At 52.9% G+C, this 27,139-nt stretch overlaps 1 protein-coding gene across 1 annotated transcript; it reads right to left on the bottom strand.

Annotated features, from left to right (window-relative positions):
* On the bottom strand, positions 1–26,807 carry CACNG4 (calcium voltage-gated channel auxiliary subunit gamma 4). Its single transcript, XM_058428580.1, has 4 exons — positions 26,674–26,807; positions 14,577–14,660; positions 7,931–8,071; positions 1–2,883 (listed from the first exon to the last, which is right to left on the bottom strand). The coding sequence occupies exons 1-4, from the start codon at positions 26,675–26,677 to the stop codon at positions 2,345–2,347; spliced, it is 768 nt and encodes a 255-aa protein (XP_058284563.1). The 5' UTR covers positions 26,678–26,807; the 3' UTR covers positions 1–2,344.
* Between the last annotated feature and the right edge of the window lie 332 nt (positions 26,808–27,139).

Raw genomic sequence — 27,139 nt, 5'->3', positions numbered from 1 at the left:
CAGTAGTAGGTAGTGGAGTCACAGGTGCTTAACTGGCGAAACACACAGGGGTGGGGGCGAGGGGGCGGGTCGGGAGGTGGGAGAGAAGGCGGGCACAGGCCACCACATCCCCCCCGGGTGGGTGTCAGGTCTGAGATGCAGCGGGAGGGCCAGGAATGGGCGGCCCAGGGCCCAGGGTCCCCGGAGACCCGGCTGGCCGCGGGGAGAAGGCTGAGAAGGCCCGGGTGTCTGAGGTGGTTTTGCTCCCGGTTCGTCCCCTTCTTCCTACTCTTTCTTGGGCCCTAGTTGGGCCCTGCTTACTCTGCCTGGGACTGGGCAAGAGGTAGGATTCATTGGAACACAGCTTTCTCCATGGAATGATAGAAACTTCTGGGGCAGCGGGAGGGAGGTGGTGGATGGACAGGAAACAGAACAGCGCGGCTGCCTTGCTTTTGGAAATCACAGAAGAAAAGTCTCGGGGCCTTGCTGGACGGTGGGTCTGGGGAGGGCGTTCCCTGCCTTCAGCCTGGTCATGGCAGTGGAGGTGGTGGGTGTGGTGACAGGGCTGGCCTAGAGCAGGTGAAGGCCTTGAACTCCAGTGCTTCAGCATCCGCTGCTGGGCCACTTGGACATGCCACCAGATGTTGCCAACCCTGACGGGAGCGAAGGCTCTGGAGCACAGCACACAGGGGCCTGGCAGGCCTCATTTCAGCTCCCCAGCACACGGCGGCAGTCAGCTGGGGCCGCCATCGGTGGATGCGTCCTTTCCTGGGGGCAAAGGAAGGTGGGACAGACGATGACATCATCACTAGGCCGAACGGACCCAGGTCTGTACTCCAGGGGGCCGAGTCCACCCATGGGCTGTGAGCAGGTAGCTGAGGTAAGGATGCACTCGTTATTTCCAAGCACGGCAGCTACCAGGACTACAGGCGACTGTTCCAGGCTGGATCAGGGAGTCTCAAAAAATAAGAAACAATTTTTCTTTAGAAAGCACATGTTTTATATAAAAGAGGGTTAAGTTCCATGTTCTGGAGAGTTCTTCTTCCAAGCCTGCACACGATTCCACACTCTTTGCTTGCTTCAGGAGGGGGAAAAAAAGAATGGCTGGAAAAACTGTAAAACACAGAAACCACTTCCTCAGCTCCGGACAAAGTGCTGAGATCTCCCCTCTGTAGGGAGGAAGAGAAGCCCAGCTGGGCCCGTTTATCCAAATTCCCTCCACTCCGTCCTGTTAGGTGGTGGCACAATAAATTACAATGATAGGCGCTGTGGGGCCAGTTGCTGCTACTTGTTAAGACAAAGAAATGAATGTAAGTTGCTCTCCTGGCGTTGATTTGCAGGAAGTCATGATCTATAACCACCCAGGAAATGGATGTTTATTCTCTAGGGTTTTTTTTGGCCACGGTTCACCCTTAGGTCTCCCTTTCTTGCATGGAAGTCCAGGCTCCTGTTGCCAAATGCCAGTTGGAGGGAGGTGTCTGTCCACCTCTCTCCTGGGACCCCCAATGCTCAGGGGACAGAGTTGCTCCTCGGATCTATGACAAGGGACACAGCAAGAGGCCACGTGGCCACCATTCCCCTGACCGATGGAACCCTCCAGACTCTGAAGTCCAGTCAGTGGGTCTGTCCTGCCCATTCTGAGTGAGGCAGAAACTTCCAGAAGCAGAGAGGATAGCCAGCAACAGCCCCCAGCCTTTACCTGGGCCTCCTCCACAGGCCATGGCCTCCTTAGGTCGAGGGAAGCTGGCCCCAGGACAGCGCAAAGGCCGAAGCACCAGTTGGCTGCACAGCTGTCTTCAGGATCATAGGCCACCGCCAGAGTCTCGGAGAGAGGGAGAGATGGAGAGGAAGGGAGTGAGCTTCGGTGGTCTGACTTCTGGCTCAACGACACAGGAACCTCAGGTTCAAAAGCAGCTGACAAGAGCCCAAAGACCTCTTGGCGTCCGGCAGAGCCTTCTGGTGGCCCGACGCCCAGGCAGGGAGGAGAGGCCCTGAAATCCCGTTTTTCTGGCAAGATTCGTTTCCAAGAGGAGATAATGGCTCAGTTTTGTCTTCCCGAGTTGATCAAGGCCAGGCAGCCTCAGGAAAGCTCTGGGGCTTCCTGGGATATTTCAGAGACCCTGGGGCATCAAAACACCCTTTTTGGGGGAGGGGACAAAGTCAGCCTTCAGCTTCTTCTGCAGCCCCAGGTCCGGTCTCCCAGCACAACCTTCATGCAAAGCCAGCCCACGCCACCTCTGGAGGCCAGGGAGGGCTGCGTTTGGCTTTAGTTCATTGTTCGTTGTCTTGAGGATCACATGCCGTCCTGTGTGGCAAAAAGAGCCGTTCTGGGGAAAGGCCGGAGCAGAGAGAAAGGGCAGGCGGCTCACACAGGGGTTGTCCGTCGGTTCAGCATGCTGACGTGGAAACCTTCCTTCAGGTCCTGCTGGAAAAAGTCATGCACCTGCAGGAAGCTGGCCTCCTGGTCGGGGCTGTAGCTGGCTGCAGTGGTCACCTTGAGGGGCTCCCTGGACAGCGTGTACATGGACAGCTCCCCCATAGGGATGGCCCCCGTGATCTTCAGGCCCATGGGCGACACGTCCCTGGAGGGCGAGGCCTCGGTGGACCTTGAGCTGGACCTCGAGCGCCGTCGCCGGTACCTGTAGCTCGGCATCCTGGCATAAGGAGAAGAGGAAGACGCCTTAAGGAATTCCCGTTTGGTCTTAAACCTCAACTCTTTATTTTTTTCAATGTAAATGTTTACAGCCAGGACGCCCACGGTCTCAGCCACAATGAAAGACAGAGCTCCAAAGTAAAAAGACCAGCCGTAGTTGTAATGGTTCTTTTTGTCTTCGTCCCGCTTGTCACTTGGGTCACCTGTGTTGCTGGAAATGTAGACGATGATACCGATGATGTTACTGAGGCCTGAAAGGGAAGCGGGGAGCGGGGAGCAGGGCCAGGGAGGGAGACAGGCAGAGGTTAGAGCCACAGCGGGACAGGCAGGGCAGGGAACAGGTGGACACTCCCTTCTCTGATGAGTATTTCTTTATTCTGGTTGCTAATTTTTCTTTTCAGTAATTAATGTTGAATGGGTAATAGAGTACAAAGTTCAAATGAGGTATACAATAAGACACACTCTCAGCCCCCAGTGCCCATCTTTAAGGCAACTACTGTTATCTTCTTTCGTATGTCCTTCCAGAAAAAAAATTTCTCTCCTACACACACACACACACACACACACACACACCCCTATTATTTCCTTTGCACAATACTCTGGCTGCTTAGTTTTTCTCTTAATAGTACATCTGAGAGACGATTCTGAATCAGGCCATGGAGAGCTGCCCCTGTCTTTCTAACTACATGCGGCACCGCCATACGGAAGTCTCATGACCCACCTAACCAGGCCTTTTCGGGAGATGTCAGGGTGGCTCCCTGCCCTCTGCTGTGACAAGGTTGCCTTGGACATCCTTGTGTCTACAGCCTCACATGTGCACATGGATACAACTACGGGGTGCATTCCTTGCAGTGAAACTGCTGGGCCATGTGCATTCAAACACTTAAAATACATGTTTATTTGGTAATAATTTTTGATTTACCAAACAGTTGTAAGGTCCAGAGAGTTTCATATACTCCTCATCCAGTTCTCCCTAATGTTAACATTTTACATTATGTGGAACAGTCGCCACAACAAAGAAACAAACCTGGTACATTACTTCAGACTTTACATGGATTTGTTTGTTTGTTTGTTTGTTTTTTGGAGACAGAATCTCGCTCTGTTGCCCAGGCTGGAGTGCAGTGGCACAATCTCGGCTCACTGCAACCTCTGCCTCCCAGGTTCAAGCAATTCTTCTGCCTCAGCCTCCTGAGTAGCTGGGATTACAGGTGCCCGCCGCCACGCCCAGCCAATTTTTTTTGTATTTTTAGTAGAGACGGGGTTTTACCACATTAGTCAGGCTGGTCTCGAACCCCTGACCTCGTGATCCACCTGCCTCGGCCTCCCAAAGTGCTGGGATTCCAGGCGTGAGCCACCACGCCCAGCGTTGTTTGTTTTTTCAGACAGAGTCTCAGTCTCACTCTGCTGTCCAGACTGGAGTGCAGTGGCGCTATCTCTGCTCACTGCAACCTCCGCCTCCTGGGTTCAAGCGATTCTCCTGCCTCAGCCTCCTGAGTAGCTGGGATTACAGGCACACACCACCATGCCTGGGTAATTTTTGTATTTTTAGTAGAGACAGGGTTTCACCATATGGCTAGGCTGGTCTCAAACTCGGGACCTTATGTGATCCACCTGCCTCAGCCTCCCAAAGTGCTGGGATAATAGGTGTGAGCCACCATGCCCGGCCTTTACTTGGATTTTACTGGGTTTGTACTCATGTCCTTTCTCTGTCCCTGGATGGATTCAGGATATTACATTGCATTTAGTGTTTGAAATTTACAGTCACTGTCTACAGTACACCGTAAGTGTACAAATGTCCCAACAGCCTATCATGAATATTATCAGACTTCTGGTTCTTTGCCAATATGGGAAGTGAAAAATAGCCATTGTTGCGTTCATCCGATTCTCTCTTATTCTAAGGGAGGTTGAACAGAGCCACACTGGTGCGGTTTGAGTTCTGGTTCTACCAAATACCAGTGTGTGACTTTTGGCAAATTACTCCCACTCCCTATGCGTCAGTCTCCTCATCTGTAAAGTAGGAGTAACCGTGGTCCACACCTCACTGGGCTGGTGTGAGGATTAAATGAGCTGATATATACAAAGTGCTCACAACAGCACCCAGCACACAGTGCCTGCCGTAAGTTCAGTTACCGTCCATTGCATTTGATCGTAAAGTGCTGTGTTGTGTTTGTCTCTGCACTGTCCACATCCTCTGTCCATTTTCTGCGGCACCCACCCTGTGTGGAAGGGTTAGAATATCTTCTGCTAAGGGATCCAGCAGTCCTGCCCTGAGCACACCAGTCCTGGGTTTCGACTCCTTGTCTCTTCTGTTGTGTTCCATAAGAACCCTTTCCAACATGGTTTTTTTTACCCTACTAGTTCGCTTTTTATTTATTTTTTTGAGACAGGGTCTTGCTCTGTCGCCCAGGCTGGAGTGCGGTGGCGTGATCTTGGCTCACTACAACCTCCGCCTCCCAGGTTCAGGTGATTCTCGTGCCTCAGCCTCCCAAGTAGCTGGGATTACAGGCACCTGCCACCACATCCAGCTAATGTTTTTGGTAGAGACAGGGTTTCACCATGCTGGCCAGGCTGGTCTCCAACTCCTGACCGCCAGTGATCCACCCGCCTCGGCCTCCCAAAGTGCTGGGATTACAGGCGTGAGCCACCACTAGTTCACCTTTCTCCTCTCTGATCTCTCTCTTGCTGCTTCCCTAGCTTTGTGTTTTCTTCCCCACTCTATTCAGCATGAGTTGGAAAAGTGTTTCTTAAATAACAACTCCATGAATTCCAGTTTCCCAGAGAAGTCTTGTATCTTCTTCCGACTTTCCCAGTGTTGGAATCTTTCCTTCTCCTGTGGCACCTACCGTTTTCCACCTCGAGTTCTTTAAGAGCCTGTCCGACCTCCCTGCTAGGGCTGGTGGCCTGAAGCCAGGCCCCACACACGACCCAGTGCCTGTCGCCCTGCTCAGTCCCCATTAGTGCCCCATGCACCAGGGAATAAGCCAATGTCCCCTTGCTGGCCTCCCCATTGCTTCCTTGCAGCCAGCCGCGGCCACCTTCTCTGCCTGGACTCATTTTCTTTGGCTAAGTCTCTGGGTCCAGGCTCCAAGCCCCTCTGGTGGAACCAGGCATCTGGGCCTGCCTTTGAAACGGCTTCTCCTGGGGGCACGGGCACCTGAAGGGGGCACCTCGAGGGGCTTTGGAGGCTGGCAGCCCCGGGCACAGCATGTCTTTGCCACTGTGCGTGTGACTTCAGGGAAGCCACCTGAGCTGCTGGACCACCTGTGTGCCTCCTCCGCAGGAGCGGGGATGGTGGGGTCGGGCTCACAGAGCGCTGGCATGGCCACTGTGGTTTCTGATGTGACTGGAGTCTTCTCTCCCTGCCTTGGGGAGGACGCTCCGGGGCAGTGTTCAGGGGTCACAGCCGGGACCTCCTAAACGGCTCACACCTTGTGAAAAATGACTGCTTCAAGGAGCAGATGGTGGGCACTGGGGCAGGAGAGAGAGAAAGGAGCTGGGGGGAAGAAGGGAAGGGCCGGGGGACCTGGCCAGGAGGGAGGTTCATGCTTCTCCCAGGAGACCCTCAACACAGGCTCCTCTTCCCAACACACACACACGTGCACACACACACCACACTCACACACACCATAGTCCTCACACAAACACACCACAGTCCTCAAATACACACACACTACACTCCTCAGACACACATATACCATAGTCCTCACACACACACACCACAGTCCTCAAATACACACACGCACACCACACGTCTCAGACACACACACACCACAGTCCTCAAATACACACAGACACTCCTCAGACACACACACACACCATAGTCCTCACACACACAAACACACCACAGTCCTCAAATACACACCACACTCCTCAGACACACACACACCATAGTCCTCACACATGCACACACACACCACAGTCCTCAAATACACACACACCCCACAGTCCTCAAACACACACACACACCATGCTCACACACACAAACACACCAGTCCTCAAATACACACACACACACCACTCTTAACACGCACAAACACACCACACTCTTTGCACATACAAACACCACAGTCCTCAAATATACACACACCACACTCTTCACACACACAAACACACCACAGTCCTCAAACGCACACAGCACACTCCTCACACAAACACACCACAGTCCTCAAGCACACCACAGCCCTCAAATACACACATCCCATACTCTTCACACACACAAACACACAGTCCTCAAACACACACATACACCACACACACAATCACAGTTCTCAAACACATACACACACCACACTCCTGACACATGTACAGCCCCCCCACATCACTCACAGCACACGCACTCCACACACGTCTATTTATCGCGTTGGAAGGAAACAGACGCTGGAGTGGTGTAGAACTGGGGCCCGGCACCTCGGCTCCCCGGCAGCGGCTGCAGAGCTGGAGCCAGCCCCTCTACTGCAGTGGCCCCGGGTCCCAGGATGTAAACAGAAGTCATCTACCCTCTCCAGGAGAAAGGGCGAGGGACTGCAGGACAGGAAAAGGGTGCTCTGGGAGGCCCACATGTGCGGCACCACGCCAGGCCCTCCCATCCTCAGCCAAGGTGGCATGTCACTGTCACCCACAGCTCTGTGGCTATTCCCTGGTGGCACTTTCCGGGGAAAACGGGCATGGCTCTGAGGTGCTGCTGCCTTCTCGTAGCCAGGAGGGTTGGGGCAGTTGGGATGGGCGGGGGCCGCCTGCTCTGCCGAGCTTCCCTGCTCACTCTTCCCCGGGCACCCTGGACTTCTGCTTCCTCTGCAAGACGGCCACTCATGCCCATTCTGGGCCCTCGCCCTGTCTTTACCTGGCCAACTCCTTTGAGTTTTGGCATGGTTCCCCTCGGCACCTCCCTGACTGCCTGACCCAGCCAGGCTCCTGTTACAGGCTTGTAAAACTACCAGCTGAACCCCACCCACCACTTTGCACACTTGGACTTATTTTTCGGTTGAGGTGAAATTCATGCAAGATAAAAGTAACCCTTTTGAAGAGCACAATCCAGTGGCTTTTGGCGCATTCAAAATGTTGTGCAAGCATCCAAAACATTTCTGTCACCCCGAAAGGAAGCCCTGTTCGGCAGCTGCTCCCCATTCTCCATCCACCCCCAGTCCTAAACACTGGGACTTTACAAGTCAGTTGCATGTGGCGATGTTATGTCTGCATTCCCCCGCAGGATGCACACTCCCTGGCAGTGGGGACCACGCGAAACAGGCACTCCTGTGTCCCTAGCTCCCGGCCCAGCACCAGCCCGGGCGGGCGGCTCACCTGCAGCCACAAAGAGGATGCCGGCGCTGAGGACAATGTTGTTCTTGCGGCTGTAGATCCTGCCGGCACCGATGCACAGGCCACCCAGCAGAAGCAGGATGGTGCTGAGGATGGGGAAGACGCTGGAGGCTCGCACGATGCCTGGCCGGGGAGGTGGGGGGCACAAAGCAGAGGGCAGTGAGATCAGGTGCCCTCCCAGGCATGGCTGTGTATGTCTCCCAGGAACCTTCCAGCTCCAGGCCCTTCCCCAGGATTTGAGATTCCCATCAGGACCTGGAGACTCGAGGTGGGCCAGGGCCTGGGGAGGCTCAGGGCCATTGGATCAGATGCAAGCGGGGGCTCCAGGCCTGCCCTTCACTCTGGAGTCACATCTGGCTACCTCTTGTTTAGTCTCTCCCTGGGAATGGGCACCAGGGAGACCATAGTAGCAGCCATGAAAGCAACAAACCGCATCACATTTTTGTGACAATGCACAGCCCCGTAAGCCCTTGCATGAACACAGTCTCCGCGAAGCCCCTGGAAGGCTGGGAAGCCGTGTCCACAAAGGGTGGCCCTGGTCAGTGCTTGAGAGCACAGGCATTGGCATTAGGTGGGTCTGGGCGTGGGCCCTGCTGTGGCATGCTGGCTGTGTAGCCTTGGCCAAGTCACTTTCACTCTCCAAAACTCAGCTTCCCGTCTGTGGAATAAGGTTCCTCCTAGCACCGGTGTCCTACACTTGGTTTTGTACATGTAAGGTGTATAGCACTGGGCCTGGCCATTCTATACCTTGATCATCATCATCATCATCATCCCCCAGGTGACAGACAAGGATGTGGGACCTCATGACTGGCCTGAAGTCGCAGGGGAGGTGTGGCTGGGCCAAGAGGGATGCTCGTGACCCACAGTATCCACAGAACCACCTTTTAGCCCTGACACCAGGGCTCTGCCACTGACTAACCTCGCTCTGCCACTGACTAGCTGACCAGGGACAGCTGACTTTGGTGACCACCTCAGTCCCCTTTTATAACTTGGGAATGGTAACATCTACCTGTAGGGAGTTGAATTGCAGCCTCCCTAGAATATACCTGTGTCCTAACTGTTAGGACCTGTAATTGATCTTATTTGGAAAAAGGGCCTTGGCCAGGCATGGTGGCTCATGCCTGTAATCTCAGCGCTTTGGGAGGCCATGGCAGGCGGATCACCTGAGGTCAGGAGTTCGAGACCAACCTGGGCAACATGGTGAAACCCCGTCTCTACTAAAAACAAAACAAAACAAAAAAATTAGCCAGGCATGGTGGTGGGCTCCTGTAATCCCAGCTACTAGGGAGGCTGAGGCAGGATAATATCTTGAACCCCAGAGGTGGAGGTTGCAGTGAGCCGAGATTGCGCCATTGTACTCCAGCCTGGGTGACAAGAGCGAGATTCTGTCTAAAAAAAAAAAAAGGCTGGGCGAGGTGGCTCACACCTGTAATCCCAGCACTTTGGGAGGCCAAGGCAGGCAGATCACGAGGTCAGGAGATCGAGACCATCCTGGCTAGCACGGTGAAATCGCATCTCTACTAAAAATACAAAAAATTAGCCGGAAATTTCAGTGAGCTGAGATTGAGCCACTGCACTCCAGTCTGGGCAACAGAGCAAGACTCCGTCTCAAAAAAAAAAAAAAAAAAAACGAAGAAGAGGGCTTTCAGACGTGACTCAGTTAAGAATCTCAAGCTGAGATCATCCAGGATGAATCCGGTGGGCCCTAGATCCAATGACGAGCATCCTTATAAGAACCTTAGGAGAAGACACAGTGGAGAAGGGGCTGTGAAGACAGAGGCAGAGACCCAATGGTGCTGCCATGAGCCAAGGAGTGCCAACCACCTCCAAAGCTGGAAGAGGAATGGCCTTTCCTAGAGCCTTCAGAGAAAGCAGGGTCCCCCAACATCTTGACTTTGGGCTTCTGGCTTCCACACCATGACAGTGAATTTCTGTTGCAAGTCACGCAGTTTTGATCATCTGTTACAGTGGCCTTGGGAAATGAACATGCCCCATCGGAGGGTTACCGTGAGAAAATGTCAAGCACCCAGTAGCGGCTTAGGGTGCCCTCCCTTAGCGTCTGGGGTGGGAGGAAGGCCAGAGGGAGGGAAGGGAGACTTGGGAAAGGGAAGCCCAGAGCTTGGCCTTTCCCAAGCACCTGCTGTCTCCCAGCCCCGTAGAAATCTCGGCTGCATGGACCCTTGGTGGCCCCCGCAGGGGACAGTGAGTCGGGCCGCACTGGCAGGCGCCGCCCTCCCCGGCCAGCTGAGCGGGTTTCAGGGCTGTCAGCCTCTCCTCTGAAGGCAGGGTTTGTCTCCTTTTTTGTGAACGCATCAGTGTGTGTCCCTGCTTCACAGAGAGGGGATTGTCTGGGGGCATTAAATGCAGTTCTTCTCTCCGGTGCTGCCTCCTCTCCGATTCCTCTCTGCCTTCTGGCAGCGGCGGGCTCTGGGATGAAGTTTCCTGTGTGTTTCTGAAATGTGCCTCTGAGCTGTGATGGCCAGAAAAGTTGAGGTCAGTCATCCCCTCAATGTCCTCGTTCTGTAGACAGGTCAGAGGAATCCGAAAGAAGGAAGTCCATCCAGAATTTTGGGAGCCCGAGGTGAATGGATCACTTGAGGTCAGGAGTTTGAGACCAGCCTGGCCAACATTGTGAAACCCAGTCTGTACTAAAAATAGAAAAATCAGCTGGGTATAGTGGCAGGTGCCTGTAATCCCAGCTATTCAGGAGGCTGAGGCACAAGAATCGCCTGAACCTGGGAGGCAGAGGTTGCAGTGAGCCAAGATCGTGCCACTGCACTCCAGCCTAGGTGACAGAGCAAGACTCCATCTTAAAAAAAAAAAAAAAAAAAAAAGCCCAGTTGCTCTAAGATCACTGGATGCCCAGGCTTGGCTCAGAGCCATCCATCCTGCCAGGTAAGTCACACAAGCACCTATGCCTTGCCACACAGACTTATTCCTGAGCTGTGGATGTGCAGATGCCAGCTGGGATTGCCACGGACAGTGGTGCAGGTCGGGCACAGCACAGGTGGCTAAGGGGTGGAGGGATGAGTGAGGCTGAAGTCCAGCCCATGCCCTGCTGGCCATATCAAGCTCTGGCAGAGGATCTGCATCTGCCAGGAGACCAGACACTTCCTTCTAACTCACCCCCGGGCACACTATGGACTCCCAGCAGCCCTGACACCAGCCCCCTGTGGCCTGGCACAGAAGTTATCCACCTAACTGGAAATGCAGACTTGGAGAGGGGCACCAGGCCCAGGGCAAGGTGGGCAGGAACCCCTGGGACCAGCAGGGCCTGTGGAAGAGAAGGTAGGCAGGATGTGTGGTGGTGACCCCCTCAAATCTTGGGCTGTGAATCTGCAAATCAGCAGTGACATCGTAAGAGCTCAGAGGCCTTCAGGGGACTTGCAACAAACAACACAAGCCTAGTTTCTGTGGAAGGCCTCAGAATGTGTGGCTGGGGGCGGAGTTCCTTCTTGAATTGTCAAAGACTGGGTGGGAGCAGCGCAGCCTTGGATCTACCAGGTTTGGTGCTCCACGCCCACGCAGATGAGCCGGCCTGAAACAGGCATCCTGCAGGCAGCCCCACCATGGAAGCTTCTGCTGCCTTCTCCAAAACACCCATTCTCCACCCGGAGGGCAGACCCCTGTTTTCTTTGCTGCTGTACTCCACATGTCTAATACAGTGCCTGGCACACAGTAGGCCCACAGTAACTTTTTTTTTTTTTTTTTTAAGATGGGATCTTGCTCTGTCATGCAGGCTGGAGTGCAGTGGCACGATCGTGGCTCACAGCAGCCTCAACTTCCTTGGCTCAAGTGATCCTCCCACCTTAGCCTCCTGAATAGCTGGGACTGGAGGCGTGTGCCATCATTTCTGGCTAATTTATTTTTATTTTTTGTAGAGATGAGGTCTCACTATGTTGACCAAGCTGGAACTCCTAACCTCAAGCGATCTTCCCGCCTTGGCCTCCCAAAGTGCTGGGATTACAGGAGCGAACCACTGCGTCTGGCTGCAATAACTTGTTAAATGAATGAATAAACGAACTCTCATGAACCCTCACTTCTTGCAAATAGCCGCCAGAGACCTCCCTCCTGCGCTTCTACATATTTTGAGGAGCCACAGTCTGGACAGAGACCAGAAGACAAAATATTAGAAATCAGGGTGGCCCTGGAAACACACGCCAGTTGTCTGGTGATCATGACCTTGGCCTGTCTCTGAAAGTTGCTCAGCCCCTCTGGCTCCAAGCTCACAGGCACCTGCACTCTGGAGATAAAAGGATGATCAAAGACACATGCAGAGCTTGGTTTTAGGGCCAGATATCCCTGTTTCTGCAGCCACCGAGTGGAAAAACACCTCCCTGTTGGGAAGTCAGTTCAGCCCCACCCCGCCCTGACTTCTGCCAGCAGCAGAGACCACAGGCCCGAAAGCCGTCAAGCTGTCTCTTCCATGTGCATCCCTGAGCTTGTTAATGAACCTGGCTGCTTTCCCCACAGCGTACACTTAAGGAGAACATGGCCTTCCCCAATGAGCTCTAATTGCGGTTGTGCTGTCACCATCATTATCTCTGGGAAAATCACTCTGCAGCCCTCCCCGCCTTGCACCCTCCCCAGAGGACCTGGAACAGCTCACTCGTTTTTGTTTTTCTTGCTCTTCCAGATCCTCACTCCATCCTGCCCTGGGCCAAGCTGACTGTGTGGACCGAATCCTCGGGCTCCCGCCTCTGGCTTTTGGAGAAGGGTATTGGCGAGGGAGTTGTGCCCAGCTATAGGTAAAGGGTGGCATTGCTTCCCGACAGCCGCAGCTCCTGCCAGGTGGCCCTGTCCCTACCGGTCCCTCCTCCAGGCTCCCACACCCGTCCCCCTCACCTATCCAGGCCGAGGAGGGTAACGGCTCCTGGCTATTGCTGGCCCCAGGGTGCTCTCCAGCCCTTGTGGGTTTCCCTTAACCTCGTCTGCACCTTTGTAAATGGTCCTTCTGTAAACATCCTTCATTCATACTGTTTGAGTGTAACATCTGCTTCCTGCTGGGAGATCGGGAAGCCACATGGGGTGACCTCTGGGCTACTGTATCTTGAGGCCAATCCAGAAAGAGACCTCAGCGCTCCGGGACCATGAATGGGAGACAGGCGAGTAAAGAACAACGAGCACCAACGCCCATAACCTCAGGGGAGCTCCAGTGGGAAATGGAGAGGGAACAGTTTGTTTCTCTAATGCCTCTTTCCTTATAGTCCCAGGGTTGGGCCATGGGCACATCTGCCCCCAGAGCTTTAAGAACCACCTGATTGCCCTGGATTGGGCAGAGAAAGGCAGATTTTGAGTTGGGGCTGATTTTCAATTGAGCCATCCCAGCTAGGCTGAGCACCAAGGGCCTCTGCAGCAGGTTGTGCAGACATGCACTGTACAACTGGAAGGATGTTCATACCATAATTTATGCATGTGACATCCCTTGAGTTGTGCAGTGTGCAACCTGCACAACTATCTCTGGTGGCCCTGTGGAAATCTCATTTGCTTGGTTCAGTGTGGGCCCCTGCTAAGCAGAACCAGAGCATAGACAGGAGGAGGAGAAGGTGAGGGAGGAAGGATGGGAGGCAGAGCAGTGGCCAAATTATTTCATGTTCTGGGCCTGGTCGCAGCAGCCTGACACTGCCCCAGGCTCTATGGGAACCGCGTGCTGTTCTATTTCACCAGATGACTCAGAATCAAAATCCTTTCTCTTAGAAAAAACGATCCATAAGCAGGTGCAGAGTGAATTGTGCTCTCTGAGGATGCTGGTATCGATTCTCCATCAACAAGGCTGGGTCCGAGCCCCAGGGGTGCTGCTGTGAGCTGCTCTTCATGTGTCTTGGTTAATGTGAAAGGGGAAAATGACTCCGAAATGGTGCTATTTTTCTATTTGCAGGCTCCTCCCTGGCTGCTCCCAGGGAGGTATTCACAGGCCCAGGGATAAGATCTGGACTTAGTGTGGGGGCTGGGTTTGTCATTTGGAATTGAGCTTGTGCTGTGACTTCCGGGCTTCAGTCTGGGGGCCACATGCAGCCACCGGACCCAGGAGCAGGTGGAGGCTGCCATGGGCAGAGGCGGTGCTGAAAAGACTTCAGGACCATACGTCAGAGGCTGCTCCCTGGCACCTTCCTCGCCTTCTCCCCTGGGTCTCCCAGCACCCCACGAGGCTGTCTTGGTGTGTGACTGTACCTGATTTTTCAAGACTGGAATGGAAGAGAGTGTGCAGGAGAGGGTGGGGAGGCCCCAGTGTGCTTGGAGTGCCACACCCTGCAGGGATGCCCAGCCTGGGCAGAGTCTATATCTTTAACTTTCCTTGCTCCAGCCCCAGCTCCAGCCAATCAGTAACTCTGAAGCCAGCCACACCCAGCAGGCTTTCTGCTCAGATCTGTCTCCCCAGGGCACAGGCCTGTCTCCCCAGGGTACAGGCCTCTCAGCCAAATAACCCCATTGAGATACCCAGTATGTCATGGCAGTGATGAGCAAAACTCCATCCTCCAAACTCACGATGTCTAAATAAGTAAGAGAGTGAGTGGACCATCCCGAGACAATCACCCTCTCCATGCCCAATGTCTCTCTTTCCTCCAGCCGCCTCCTCCCACCCTTCCCCCTCCCCACAGAAAGAGAGTCCAGGCCTCTTGACACTCACGGAGGAGGTACTCCGAGCTGTCGTGGTCGTAGTCATTGTCCTCTGGGAAGTGATTGATCCGGAAGCAGTGCCCTTTATAGATCCCTGGAAGGAATGAGAGGAAAAGAACACTGTAAATGCTATCTGGGTTCACTCATCCGTTCACTCCAGACACGGTTGCCGCATGTGTGGGCCTCTGTGCAGGTCCTGGGGACAGACAGAGAAGAAAGGCAGGCTCCAGCGTCCCAGTCTGGTGGGGGCATGGGAGAGACACACAGAGAATGGCTACACCAGGACAGATATGCCCCAAAGGTGACCCTAGTTATGGTCCAAGGGTGGATGGATGCACGTGAGAGTAACAGGACCCGGCATGAATAACCATTGAGACAAGAGGTGCCATGCAGAGCTGCCCTGGGCAAGCAGGAGGTTGGATCCCTCTACCCAAGGGACTCTTAGCCACATCTTGAAAAAAAAAAAAAACAGGCTGGGCATGGTGGCTCACGCCTATAATCCCAGCAATTTAGTAGGCCGAGGCGGGCAGATCACGAGGTCAGGAAATTGAGACCATCCTGGCCAACATGGTGAAACCCCGTGCCTACTAAAAATACAAAAATTAGCTGGGACTATAGGCGTTCGCCACCACGCCCAGCTAATTTTTGTATTTTTAGCACAAGAATCACTTGAACCTGGGAGGCAGAGGTTGCAGTGAGCCAAGATCGCGCCACTACACTCCAGCCTGGCGACACAGCAAGACTCCGTCTCAAAAAAAAAAACCCAAAAAAAAAAAAAAAAAAAACCCAAAAACAAAGAATTTGCCCACTAGGAATGGGGCACAGAGGGATTTCCAGGCAGGGAAGCAAGACATGTGAAGGCAAGGGTGGGGTTGAAGTCTGTGTGTCTGTCTTTCCCTCTCTGAAACCATAGTTATGGCTGGGTGCAGTGGCTCACGCCTGTAATCCCACCACTTTGGGAGGCTGAGGAGGGCGGATCGCTTAAGCCCAGGAGTTCGAGACCAGCCTGGGCAATACGGTGAAACCCCATTTCTCCTACAGGTACAAAAATTAGCTGGATGTGGTGGGGCGCACTTGTAATCTCAGCTACTCGGGAGGCTGAGGTGGGAGGATCACTTGAGCCCAGGAGGTGGAGGTTGCAGTGAGCTGAGACCACATCACTGCACTCCAGCCTGGGCAACAGAGCCAGACCCTGTCTCAAAAAAACTCAAAAAACCACAGTTATGGTGACTCCTTCCTCAGGTACACAGCTGATGCAGATTCCAATCCCCTCACTCAATGTGATTGAAGGAAGAGAGGACAGAGCAAGAGAAACTTCCAGCAGGGCTGAGACCATCACCTGCTTGGTTTCTTCCTCCCTACTCCGAGAAGTGGCTCTCATGGGTGGGGGGCCAGACTCCCTGGGTAGCTTCGTAATGTAGGACAGGCCACTCCTCCCTTCCAGAATCTTCTGCCCCGCTCTCCTAGTCCTCTGCTTCCCTGAAGTCTGAGAATGCCCACCACAGCACTGGACATTGGTTGCCAGGGGCACAGGGTGTTGCCGCCACGTCCCATCCGTGCCAGACAACCCCTTCCCCCGGTCAGCCCCCCACTCCTGCAGCCTGGGAGCCACAAGCTCATCTTGACACCAAAGGGGCAGTTTCCAACTGGGGCCAATTCCTTTTCTGCAGCGGCTGCAGGCGTCCCCCCTTGCCTCAGTCAGTCAGGAGTACAGTCCTGGTGGCAGGGTCCGGGTGCACGTCCACCTCTCATGCTTCCAACCAGGAGAGATCCCTGGCGAGCTGCAGGCATGCTGCCCTTCTACCTGGTCACCAAGAAGCTGATTACCAGCTGCCGTCCCCAAGCTCTTTCCTCCATTGGGCCCCTTCAGCTGCTGCCTCCAAGGAGCTGGAGTGTTCAGTGACAACCCTGCTTCCTGAAGGTCCATGGGCCCTGGGGGCCAGCGGTGGGGGGCAGGATGATGGGGAGGCAGAGAGAGGGTCTCAGAGGTGATGGTAGGAGTGTCCTCTGCATGGGATCCAGCACGAACAACGTAGTTATTAACCCCTCGGTCTCCTCATCTGTAGAATGGGCAGAGCCACAGCCCTTATATCCTGGGGATCTTAGGAAAATTACACCACGTCATACTTGAAAGGCACTTAGGGTGATTCTGGGCCCACGGTGGTGGCTCAGAGTTGGGGGGTTGCTGCTGTTGGATCTAGAAATGACCCACCCTTGCTCCTTCATGAGAGGCTGAATTGGTGGCGAACCATGAGGGTTTGTGAGCAAGAGGAAGGAACGCCAAGACAGGCTGGCCTCAGGGTGGTGGGGTGGGGACACAAAGGCCAGAGTGGGCCGGCTACACCCCCTCTCACTCCTGGCTCTCACACGGCAGGCTCGGAATGTTCCCGGAGACCTGGAGTAGGCATTTTGCCAGCCGTGGGTGGGTGAGACCAAGCTCTTTGCTGTGTCTCCCTTCCCCCATTCCTCCCCTTCCCCACACACCTTTTTTTGGGCTACTTCACGGGTCTAAGCAAAATCACCAAGTCACACATGCATGGTGGGGCAAGTGGCAATAACAGGTTGAAAAAGAAAAAGGAGTCTCTCTTTCCTGATTTGCTTTGGAGCAGCAGGCTGCTAAGTCCACCGTGTGTCTTCTCAGACGCTCCTTCGTGGGCACAACCTTCCACGTATATACGCGTGGGGTTCTGCCCATCTTAAAAAAAATTACACTTGTCTTGAAATAATTGTAGAGTCACATGCAGTTGTAAGAAATAATACTGGAACCATCCACCTACCCTTTATACTCAGCTTCTCCCCATGACAACATCGTGCAAAACTGTAGTGCAATATCACAACCAGGACGCTGACATTGACAGTCAGGATACAGAACACTCGGTCACTGCAGGGAGTCCCCACGCTGCCCTCGCACAGCCCCACCCAAGCCCTCCTGCCCATCCCCTCCCTGACCCAAGGCAGCCAGGAATATGTTCTCCATGTCAATAGTTTGTCATTTTGAGACTCTCCTACAAATGGACTCATACAGCATGTAAGCTTTGGGGACCGGCTGTTCTCACTCAGCCTAACCCCCTCAGGACTCATCCGAGCTGTCATGCGTATCGGTAGTTTGCTCCGTGTTATTTCTGAGCAGAATTCTGCAGCATGGATGCAGCATTGTTTGTTTCATCATTCGCCCACGAAGGGACACCTGTTGTTTCCAGCTATTACTAACGAGGAGGCGGAGAAGGGCACGAGCTGTCTTCAGCCCCATGGAGAGTGAATGAGATTGTTCTCTGTCCCTAGAGCCAAGAATGTGGGATATTTCCCCTAAACATCCTCTCTAAGCCAACACCTTCAGCTATTTCTTTCTTTTTTTTTGGAGATGGAGTCTCGCTCTGTCGCCCAGGCTAGAGTGCAGTGGTGCGATCTCGGCTCACTGCAACCTCTGCTTCCTGGGTTCAAGCAATTCTTGTGCCTCAGCTTCCCAAGTAACTGAGACTACAGGTATGCACCACCACCACTGGCTAATTTTTGTATTTTTAGTAGAGACTGGATTTCACCATGCTGGTCAGGCTGGTCTTGAACTTGACCTCAAGCAATCCACCCACCGCGGCCTCCCAAAGTGCTGGGATTACAGGTGTGAGCCACTGTGCCCAGCTGCCATTTTTTACTGGCAGTTTCAAGTGCCTTCTTCTCCCTGGCTCCCTCCTCTGGGCTTGCTCCCAACTCTTGGTGCCTGGAGGCACAGCTCCACCACCAAACCCAGAGTTCAGGCTGGGTCTGACCAGCTCAAACCACATTGGCACTTTCTTGTCTTCTCTGGACTCCATGCTTCTGTTAATGGGACTGGGTATCGCTATTGACTTGGTCTCCTAGGATTTTTTTTTCACAAAAGTTGCCTCACCTCCCCCAAATCTGTTTTTGTGGAGTAGAATGTTTGGCACTAAGGACTTCACATTTATCCCTGTCAAATTTAATTTTGTTAGCATTGGCCTAACGCTAATGGGATGGGAGCTGGTTGGCCTAGGGCATTTAGTAAGGAGAAAATTAATGGCCAATGCAAGGAGTAAGAAAGAAAGCCATTTTCAATCCGCTTCACACGTGTTTGCTCTCCATATATGGGCCATTTGCTGTGCTATCTATTAAGTGATATTTAGGGTGGCTAATTGTGAGCTCCTGACTGGCTGGGCTGCAGGAATGCTGAGGTCATGAGGTGGAGACAGGGGTTGCTGGGCTGTGCTGCCAGAGACACTGTGGCCCTCACCTTCCTGAGGGCCAGGAGACCACTAGCGTGAGACTTTGTTAGTCACTCGGCCTCAGGCAAGTTACTTCTTCATCTAGAAAACCTAGCAATTGGACCAGAGGGAGACGGTCCTGCTTGAAGATTCTATGACTGTTTTGTAAATAACAGGCACGGGGTGTGTGCACAGGTGTGCATGCCCCTTCATGAGCAGGTACAGGCTCGTCTGCACACGTGTATATCCCTTCATCTGCACAAATCAGGAGACACATTCGTTAAAAGTATATTTCTTTCTTTTTTTTTTTTTTGAGATGAGTCTCACTCTGTGGCCCAGGCTAGAGTGCAATGGCATGGTCTCGGCTCACTGCAACCTCCACCTCCCGGGTTCAAGCAATTCTCCTGCCTCAGCCTCCCAAGTAGCCGGGACTACAGGTGCATGCCACTAAGCCTGGCTAATTTTTGTATTTTTGGTAGAGATGGGGTTTCACCATGTTGGCCAGGTTGGTCTCGAATTCCTGACCTCAGGTGATCCACCCACCTCGGCCTCCCAAAGTGCTGGATTTACGGATGTGAGCCATCACACCTGGCCTCATTAGAAGTATATTTCTATGGGTACAGGAAGCATCTGGAAAGAAATATCCCCAAATGTGTCCAGTGTTTTATTTCTGAGCAATAGAGTAATGAGCGAGTTACATTTTTCTTTACATTGCTCTGTGTTTTCTGAATTTCCTACAGTATCTGAAAATGAACCAATAAAAGTAGAAAAGAGACCAGATTCTTCGACTCCAAGTGAAAATGAGGTGGTGGGTCTGAAATGACAGCAGATGCACTTGGACATGGGAGCTGGGAAGCAAGGTGTGAGCCCTGGGGGTCCAGAGGGTGTGTGGGCAGCATTTGAGCCTCTCCTTCCATGACCTCTGTGAAGGTCATGCCTTGGTGTCATATCCCCAAGTACAGTTGAATGGCCAACCCCCAGGACCCGATGGGTTCCAGGGACATAGGAACGTTGGAAGAGTCCAGGCAAACGGGGTGAGCTGGTCATCCTGTGAGCCATTTCAGGGGCACTAAGCCTCCATCTGGGCCACCTGAGGCCATTGTCATTAAGGGAATCCTGGAGAAAAGCATGTCAGAGGGCAACTTGCTGATGGCGCTCATTCATGTCATCCTTTCTCATTTGCAATGCATTTTCAAAAGCATGACCTCATTTGATCCTCACATTCACAGCTGCCACAGGCACCTACTGAGAGTGTATGGTCACCCTTCTGTCCACATCGTACCTCTTGGCCTTTTACCCCAGCCACACATGGCTGCTGCAAGCGACCAGCTCTGTGCAGGTGGAGCCTGCTGACACCTCAATTCAGCTGCACCAATTACTTCTTGCTTTCTGCCCACAGCACTGAGTAGGTTGCCTGAGGGAACGACTCTGCACTCGTGCACGTGCAACTGGAAGTCTGAGGGATTAACCACCCTGGGGGGAAACCTTTGAACAGTGGAGGATGGGATGGGAGCTGGTGGATAAAGATCCCCAAACGCCGTCCCTTGGTGGGCAGTTCTGAAGTCCATTCTACACTGCTTCTGAAGGCGTGGGTCCCAGTAGGACCAACCCAGGTGGTCATCAGCTCAGGACATCCTTGCACTGGCTCTCCCCTTCCTGATGCCTGGTCCCTAGGATGGCCACCCAAGATACACCCCCTGCATGCCAGCCCTGGACTCAAGCTACGATGAAGGCTGGGTGTGTTGCATGCTTCAGCCCATTTCATCTCTGCAATAATGCTCCTTTGAAGATGGAGAAAGAGGCTTAGAGATGCTGAAAGACCTGCTTCCACAAAGCTCACAGCAGAACGATTAGGCATTCTACCCTATGCTGTAAAGCAAAGTCTTCTCTGCTCCATTTGACAGAAGAGGAAAGGGAGGCTCAGGGGACACCTGGTCTCCTGCACGGGGCACCCTGGAATCCAGCCTCCTGACTCCTTGTCCAGTGCTCCTCCCACACCGCCCCAACGTGGCCTTTCCAAGAATGCTCTATATATGCAGGGCTGGGGCTGTACAGGAGGTGAGGCCCAGCTGGTCTTTTTCCCCAAAACAGAAAAGGAAGCGAAACCAGATAGCCACCAGGTGCACTGGGTTCGCTTCAAGGTAACAGCTGTCAGGTATTGGGGGTCTCCAGGCCCTGGGAAAGAAGGCAGCCTCAGATTGGCTGGGGCTGTGGAAGCCAGGGAGAAGGCGGCCCAGCAGCACAACTCCCCTTTAGGATCTAGGAGGGTACGAGCGTGCATAAAACGGAAAGAGGGCAAGTAGAAGATGATACTGAGTGGGACCTTTCCTGTTCACTCATGCATCAGTCATTCATTCTCAACAGACTTTCACCGTTTGCTCATCACTCTATCATTCATTGCTCGACAGTATTGTCACTGTTTACTCATCTTCATTCATTCATTCATTCATTCATTCCTTAACAGCAATTTACAGAGCCCATAGCAATGTTCTAAGTGCTGGGGCTGCCAGTTTGAGTAAGACGGAGTCCCGGCCCTCACGGAGCTCTCATTCTGGTGGAGCAGGGCAAGGGGGGCTATTGACACAAGAAGATAAAATAAATGAGTATCAGCATCATTTCAGGTGGCGCCATGCGTGAAGACAGGGGAAGGGGTCTGAGGCGTGTTAGGCTGTGGACTCTTGTCCTAAAATTGTGGCCGAGCTCAAAGCTGAAATGATGAAGGTGTGGAGTCCACCTCTGGGAACACACACCCGTGCGGGGGCTGCTCAGATACGTGATTTCAGAACATCCTCCATGATCCCCACTCTCTCCAGGCAACACTAGAAGAGGAGGGGGAAAGAAGCCCAGACTCAGTCCAGGGACCAGGAACGAACACCTACTGAGGCCACACAGACCAGAGAAGGCAGTGAGGATGAAGACCACACCTGGGCCAAGCATCCCGGCAATTTTAGTTGAATTAACTTAGAAACTGCAAAATAACCAAACAACATGTATTGTTCTAGAGAGCCATCAATGCGAACTTTACCATAATTTAAAGCGGCCATCTCCCAGCTACTCCAAATTGGAGAGGTTTCCCTGGACTGTACACTGTGAAAGGGGGTAGCTGTACTCGGGTCACAGCCCTGGTCCAAGGGCCAAATGGACCATGTCTGTGTCTCAGAGAGGGGCAGGCTGCAGGAGCTCAGAGCATACCTGTGTCTCTCTGTCCTCCTGCCAATCATCTGCCATGACTACTTCTCCTCAAGGTTTTCCCAGAGCTACTCAGAGCCTGGCCCCCTCCCACACCACCCCATTTCCACAGGAAGGAAGGAAACAGCCTAGAAAGACTAGAAGGCTGTATGTTTCCAGAAGGCTACAGACCATCCTGGAAATGACCTGCCTGGGACTTCATGGAGGAGGTGGGGAACTGAGGGGCAACAGGACTTTAGCTGGGCTGATAGGTGATGGGGGCATGGAAGAGCTCTGTCCTCATAAGAGTGACAGCAAATATTTACTGTACTTAGCACCTATGATGTATCAAGCAATATTTTGAACACCTGACATTTATTAACTGAATCTTCATGCTAACCCTATATGGTAGACAGGCAAACACCCCTTGTTACTAAGTGCCCTAACTGGGATCTGAACCCAGGCTGCCTGGCTTCAGAGTCTGTGCCCCTACTTCACACACCAGGGAGGCAGAAGAACACAGAGCTCCAAGACGTTCTGTGTGGCTTCAGCACGATGGGGAAGCATGTGTCCCCAGCACTCCTTAGGATTAGACTCTGGGGCTGAGGGTATTGGCTGATGCTTCAGGCTGTGTTAATCCTTCACTAGCAGGCAGAGGTGCTGAAGCAGCGGGGACGTCAACCCAGGGCCCCACACCACTGGGACAGCGAGTAGTCAGGGAGGGTAGGCATGGGCACGAAGGCAGAGCTTGGCTGGGGAGCAAGGTTAGGATTTCTGAGAAGGGCTGATGTGTGCAGAGAAGGCACCACTGTGTCTGGTGCAAACAAAGGGGACAGTCGGGGCAAAGGTGTGAAGGTTCCCAAACCACAGCTGTCCTGGCATGGTTGGGTAGCAGTGATGGGAGAGGTAGAGGCAGAAGGAGCTGGGATGGGGTGGAGTCTTGCATGGTGGGCAGAGGACATGGGAGTTTATTGTACAGTCTCCATGGTGGGGATGCTGTAGTCTGAATATTTGTGTCCCCCACCCCCAAATTCATATGCCGAACTCCTAACCCTGAGGTGATGATGTTAGGAGGTGATTAGTGGAGTTCTCACAAATGTGATTAGAGTCCTTTTAAAAGAGACTCTGGAGAGCTTGTTTGTCCCTTCAACTACGTGAGAACACAGCAAGAAGGCACCGTCTATAAACCAGGAAGCGGCCCTCACCAGACACCAAATCTGCTGGTGCCTTGATCTTGGACTTCCCAGCCTCCAGAACCATGAGAAATAAATTTCTATTGTATTGTAAGCCACTCAATTTATAGTATTTTGTTATACACTATATATACACTATATTTTGTAGTTTGTTAGCAGCCTGAATGGACTAAGGGAGGGGTGACTTCAGGTTGGAAGGCCCAGGGAGGCACCCTTCTTAAAGGGAGCTGCATGGGATAGGAGCAGTAAGGAGATGTAAAACCAAGAAATGCAGCCCAGCGCAATGACAAGCGATGTTCTTGGTTTGGGGAGACACTGGCTCCTGTCCTTGGACGTGGTTTCAGAAGAGGGACTGGAGGCCAGGATGGAAGTGACTTGGTCAAGATCATTCTAGCACAGACAGGCAGGGTGCATTAGTTTTCTAGGGTTACTTTAACAAAGTACCATAAACTGGGGGATTTCATGACAGAAAGGTATTGCTTTACAGTTCTGGAGGCTTGAAGTCCAAGATCAAGGTGTTGATGGGGTTGGTTCCTCCTGAGAGCTGTGAGGGAGGAAGCTCTTCCATGACTACCTTGCTTCTGGTGTTTGCTGGTGATCTCTGGCGTTCCTTGGCTTGTAGAAGCATCAACCCCATCTCTGCCTTCTCTTCATATCATATTCTCTCTGTGTGCATGTGTCTGTGTCCAAATTTCCCCTTTTCATAAGGGCACCAGTCAGATACTGGATTGGGCCCCAATCTAAAGGCACCATTTTTTTCTTTTTGAGTCAGGGTCTCACCCTGTCACCCAGGCTGGAGTGCAATGGTGCAATCTTGGCTCACTGCAACTTCCACCTCCAGGGTTCAAGTGATTCTCCTGCCTTAGCCTTCTGAGTAGCTGGCTAAGTTTTGTTATTTTTAGTAGAGACGGGGTTTCACCATGTTGGCCAGGCTGGTCTCGAACTCCTGACCTCAAGTGATCCACCCACCTCGGCCTCAAAAGGCCTCATTTGAACTTGATTACCTCTGTAAAGAGCCTGTCTCTAAACCAGGTCACATTCTGAGGTACTGGGGTTAGGACTTCAACATAATAATTTTCGATGGGGATGGGGTGGGGTGCAATTTAACCCCTAACCCAGGGTTTGGAGCAGATGCACTGGTCAGGCCCACCACCCAGTGCTCCAAGCTGCTGCTAACAAACTCGAGGCTCCTTGATTCCCCACGCCTCAGCTCTTTGCCCAGCCCTGCCCCCTGCTCCCCGCAATTCTCCCTTAGAGGTCCCCCTCGTAATTCCTCCACTTCCATGCCGAGCTCCAAAGAAACCCCCTAATAACTGTGATTTCCTACTTGGCACACTCTGGTCTCCTACGGGCTGGCCTCTCTCCAGCTTCAGCAAGCCAGGCTTTGGGAAACCTCTCCATGGGTTCTTGAGCGAAACTCCAGGCGTGGAGAGGCAGTCTGGGCTGGGTCAGGCTTTCTCAGGGAGCCCTAGATTCCTGGCCTGCTAGTGGCTCTCCATGAGACCCTGGTAAGCCACTATGACCTTCGGTTCCTTCATTGAACTTACATTTATTGGGCACCTGCTGTGTGTGAGATGCTGGGGACTCAGAGACGTAGCAGAGTGTCTGCTTGCTAGAACCTGTTTCCTCTTCTTACGGTGCGCATGGCTACACTGTATTTCTCAGCTTCCCTTGCAGTTCGAGGTGGCCTGTGACCCAGTTGTCCAATGGAATGTGAGCTGAAGTGATGTGAGCCACTCCTGGACAAGGCTCAAGAGCAGTGGGGGTGGCCCTCCATCTCCACTCCCTCTCAACCTGCCATGGGATGAGAGAAGCCTGGGTCCCTGAATCACTCTGTGGAACACAGATGTCCGTTGAGAGGGCCACCGATTTGGACTGTTGCATGAGCAGGAAATGAACTCCTACTATGTTTAAGGCATTATACATTTGGGCATATTTCTGTTAGAGCAATAATCAGTAATACAAGAGGAGAACAGGACAGACACGGGCTCTGCCCTTCTGAAGCTTTCTGGTTCCATAGGCATTCAGTTACGACTGAGGAAAGGGCTTAGAAAGAGTCCTGAGTTTCCGACAGCACATCACCAAGAAGCCTGGCCCAGGCTGCAGAGTAGAGGTCAGGGAAGCCACTCCTCATTCAGAAAATGGGGGAAATATTTTTACAACCTTTCATATCTCAAGTGAGACCCAATGAGACCCATGTTGGTCAAGGCACCTTGAGAAGGCTAAATCGTGATGATGTCATGAGTGTGAGTATATGGTTTCCAACTCCTCATTTCTCGGAGATGTCTTTAGACTAGACTGTGTTCCAATTAGAGTTAAGAGAGGGGCTAAAAATAATAAATGCTTGCCATTCAGAGTCTGGGAAGTTTCTTTGGGCAAATGAGGACGACTATCACTGGCAACTGCTAAAAGATTCACACAGGCTTATTTCTTTTTTGATAGTTTAGAGTCATCGAGGTGCCTTGTGGTCCCTCTAGAATCTGTTTGAGTTTGTTTTTTGTTTGTTTGTTTTGAGATAGAGTCTCGCTCTGTCGCCCAGGCTAGAGTGCAGTGGCGCAATCTCAGCTCACTGCAACCTCTGCCTCCTGGGTTCAAGAGATTCTCCTGCCTCCGCCTCCCGGGTAGCTGGGACTACAGGCACCGGCCACCACGCCTGGCTAATTTTTGTATTTTTAGTAGAGACGGGGTTTTACCACGTTGGCCAGGCTGGTTTTGAACTCCTGATCTCAAGTGATCCACCTGTCTTGACCTCCCAAAGTTCTGGAATTATAGATGTGAGCCACTGCATCCAGCCTCATTTCTTCTTTGATAGCTTAAAGTCACTGAGGTGCCTCGTGGTCCCGCTAGAATCTGTTTGGGGCTTTTCTTTTGAGGTGGACAAGGTTCACCCACTCAATCCTTTGCCCATTCTTTCTTTTAGTTTGGTATTCATTGATTGACACCAGGCCCTGTGGATCCTGCCTGAGAGAACTTACGACCTAGCTGGGGAGGTGAGTGAACACATTACCTAGAACAAGAGAGCCAGTGACACTATGAGAGAAGGGGCAGGTTTGTGGAATTTCAAAGAATAAGGGACAAGTGCTGAATGGGGTGTCTGGGAAGCTTGGGGAGGGGCTGGGGTTCACACAGAGGAAGTAGTACTTGGCATATGGTGGCCCAGGTGAGACAAAGCCCAGAGGCATGTTTGGCATGAGCTTCTGGAAGGGACCTTGCCTGGGGAGGTGACGGGGACAGTACTGAGGCTGAATAAGCAGGTGGGGCTGCAGTCCTGGAGGGAGCTGGAACCATCCTGTAAGGAGACTGGATTTCACGCCATCAGCCGAGGTGCCCTGGGAGCTTTCCTGAAGCTGGAAAACTCATGGCTCATGCCTGGAGCTCTAGACCCTCAGGTCTGAATGTCTGTCATTCTGTCCCCAGCCTGGCTGCTATCATCTGGCCTGTTACGGCTTTTGGACCCCACCCTCAGGCCCTTGGGTGGCCTCTTTTAGCCCCAGAGGAGCCTGGCTGCCTCGACATGGCAGCCCCCACTCACCCATGAGGAACAAGCTCTCTCCCCATCACTGCCCCTCATGGTGGAGTGCCTTGTGAAAAGGGACACATTTCAATTCTGGCTTCAAGTCGGCAGCTTCCTGAGGCTGCCAGAGGCTCCCGGGCAGGGAGAGGTGGTTGATGGGATAGTGTCAGGCCCCTTGGACTCAGCCTGCCTCACCTCTCGCCTCTGCCAGCCACAAGGAGAGAGCCATCCTGAGGAGTGCTGGGCCGTGAGCTGCACTGTTTCAGACCCAACAGAAGATAATGGCTTCCATAGTGACTCGGGCCCATTGTTCCTTCTGTCTGCTCATCTGTAGAACCAGGCAGTGGGGCAGCAGCCCTGTCCCCAAGACCCCACCTGCCTCTAGCAGTCCAGGGAACTACAAGGTCCGAAAAGGTGTTTCCTTTCAATGGAGCAGCCTGGAGTGGGGCCAGTGGAGGATTTGGGAGAGAGGTTACCTTTGTGA

This window comes from Hylobates moloch, unplaced genomic scaffold (genome assembly GCF_009828535.3).
Source record: "Hylobates moloch isolate HMO894 unplaced genomic scaffold, HMol_V3 SCAFFOLD_15, whole genome shotgun sequence".
In the NCBI taxonomy this organism is placed as follows: Eukaryota; Metazoa; Chordata; class Mammalia; order Primates; family Hylobatidae; genus Hylobates; species Hylobates moloch.
Note: the sequence above shows the minus strand (reverse complement) of the source record. Positions and strands in the feature narration are given on the sequence as shown.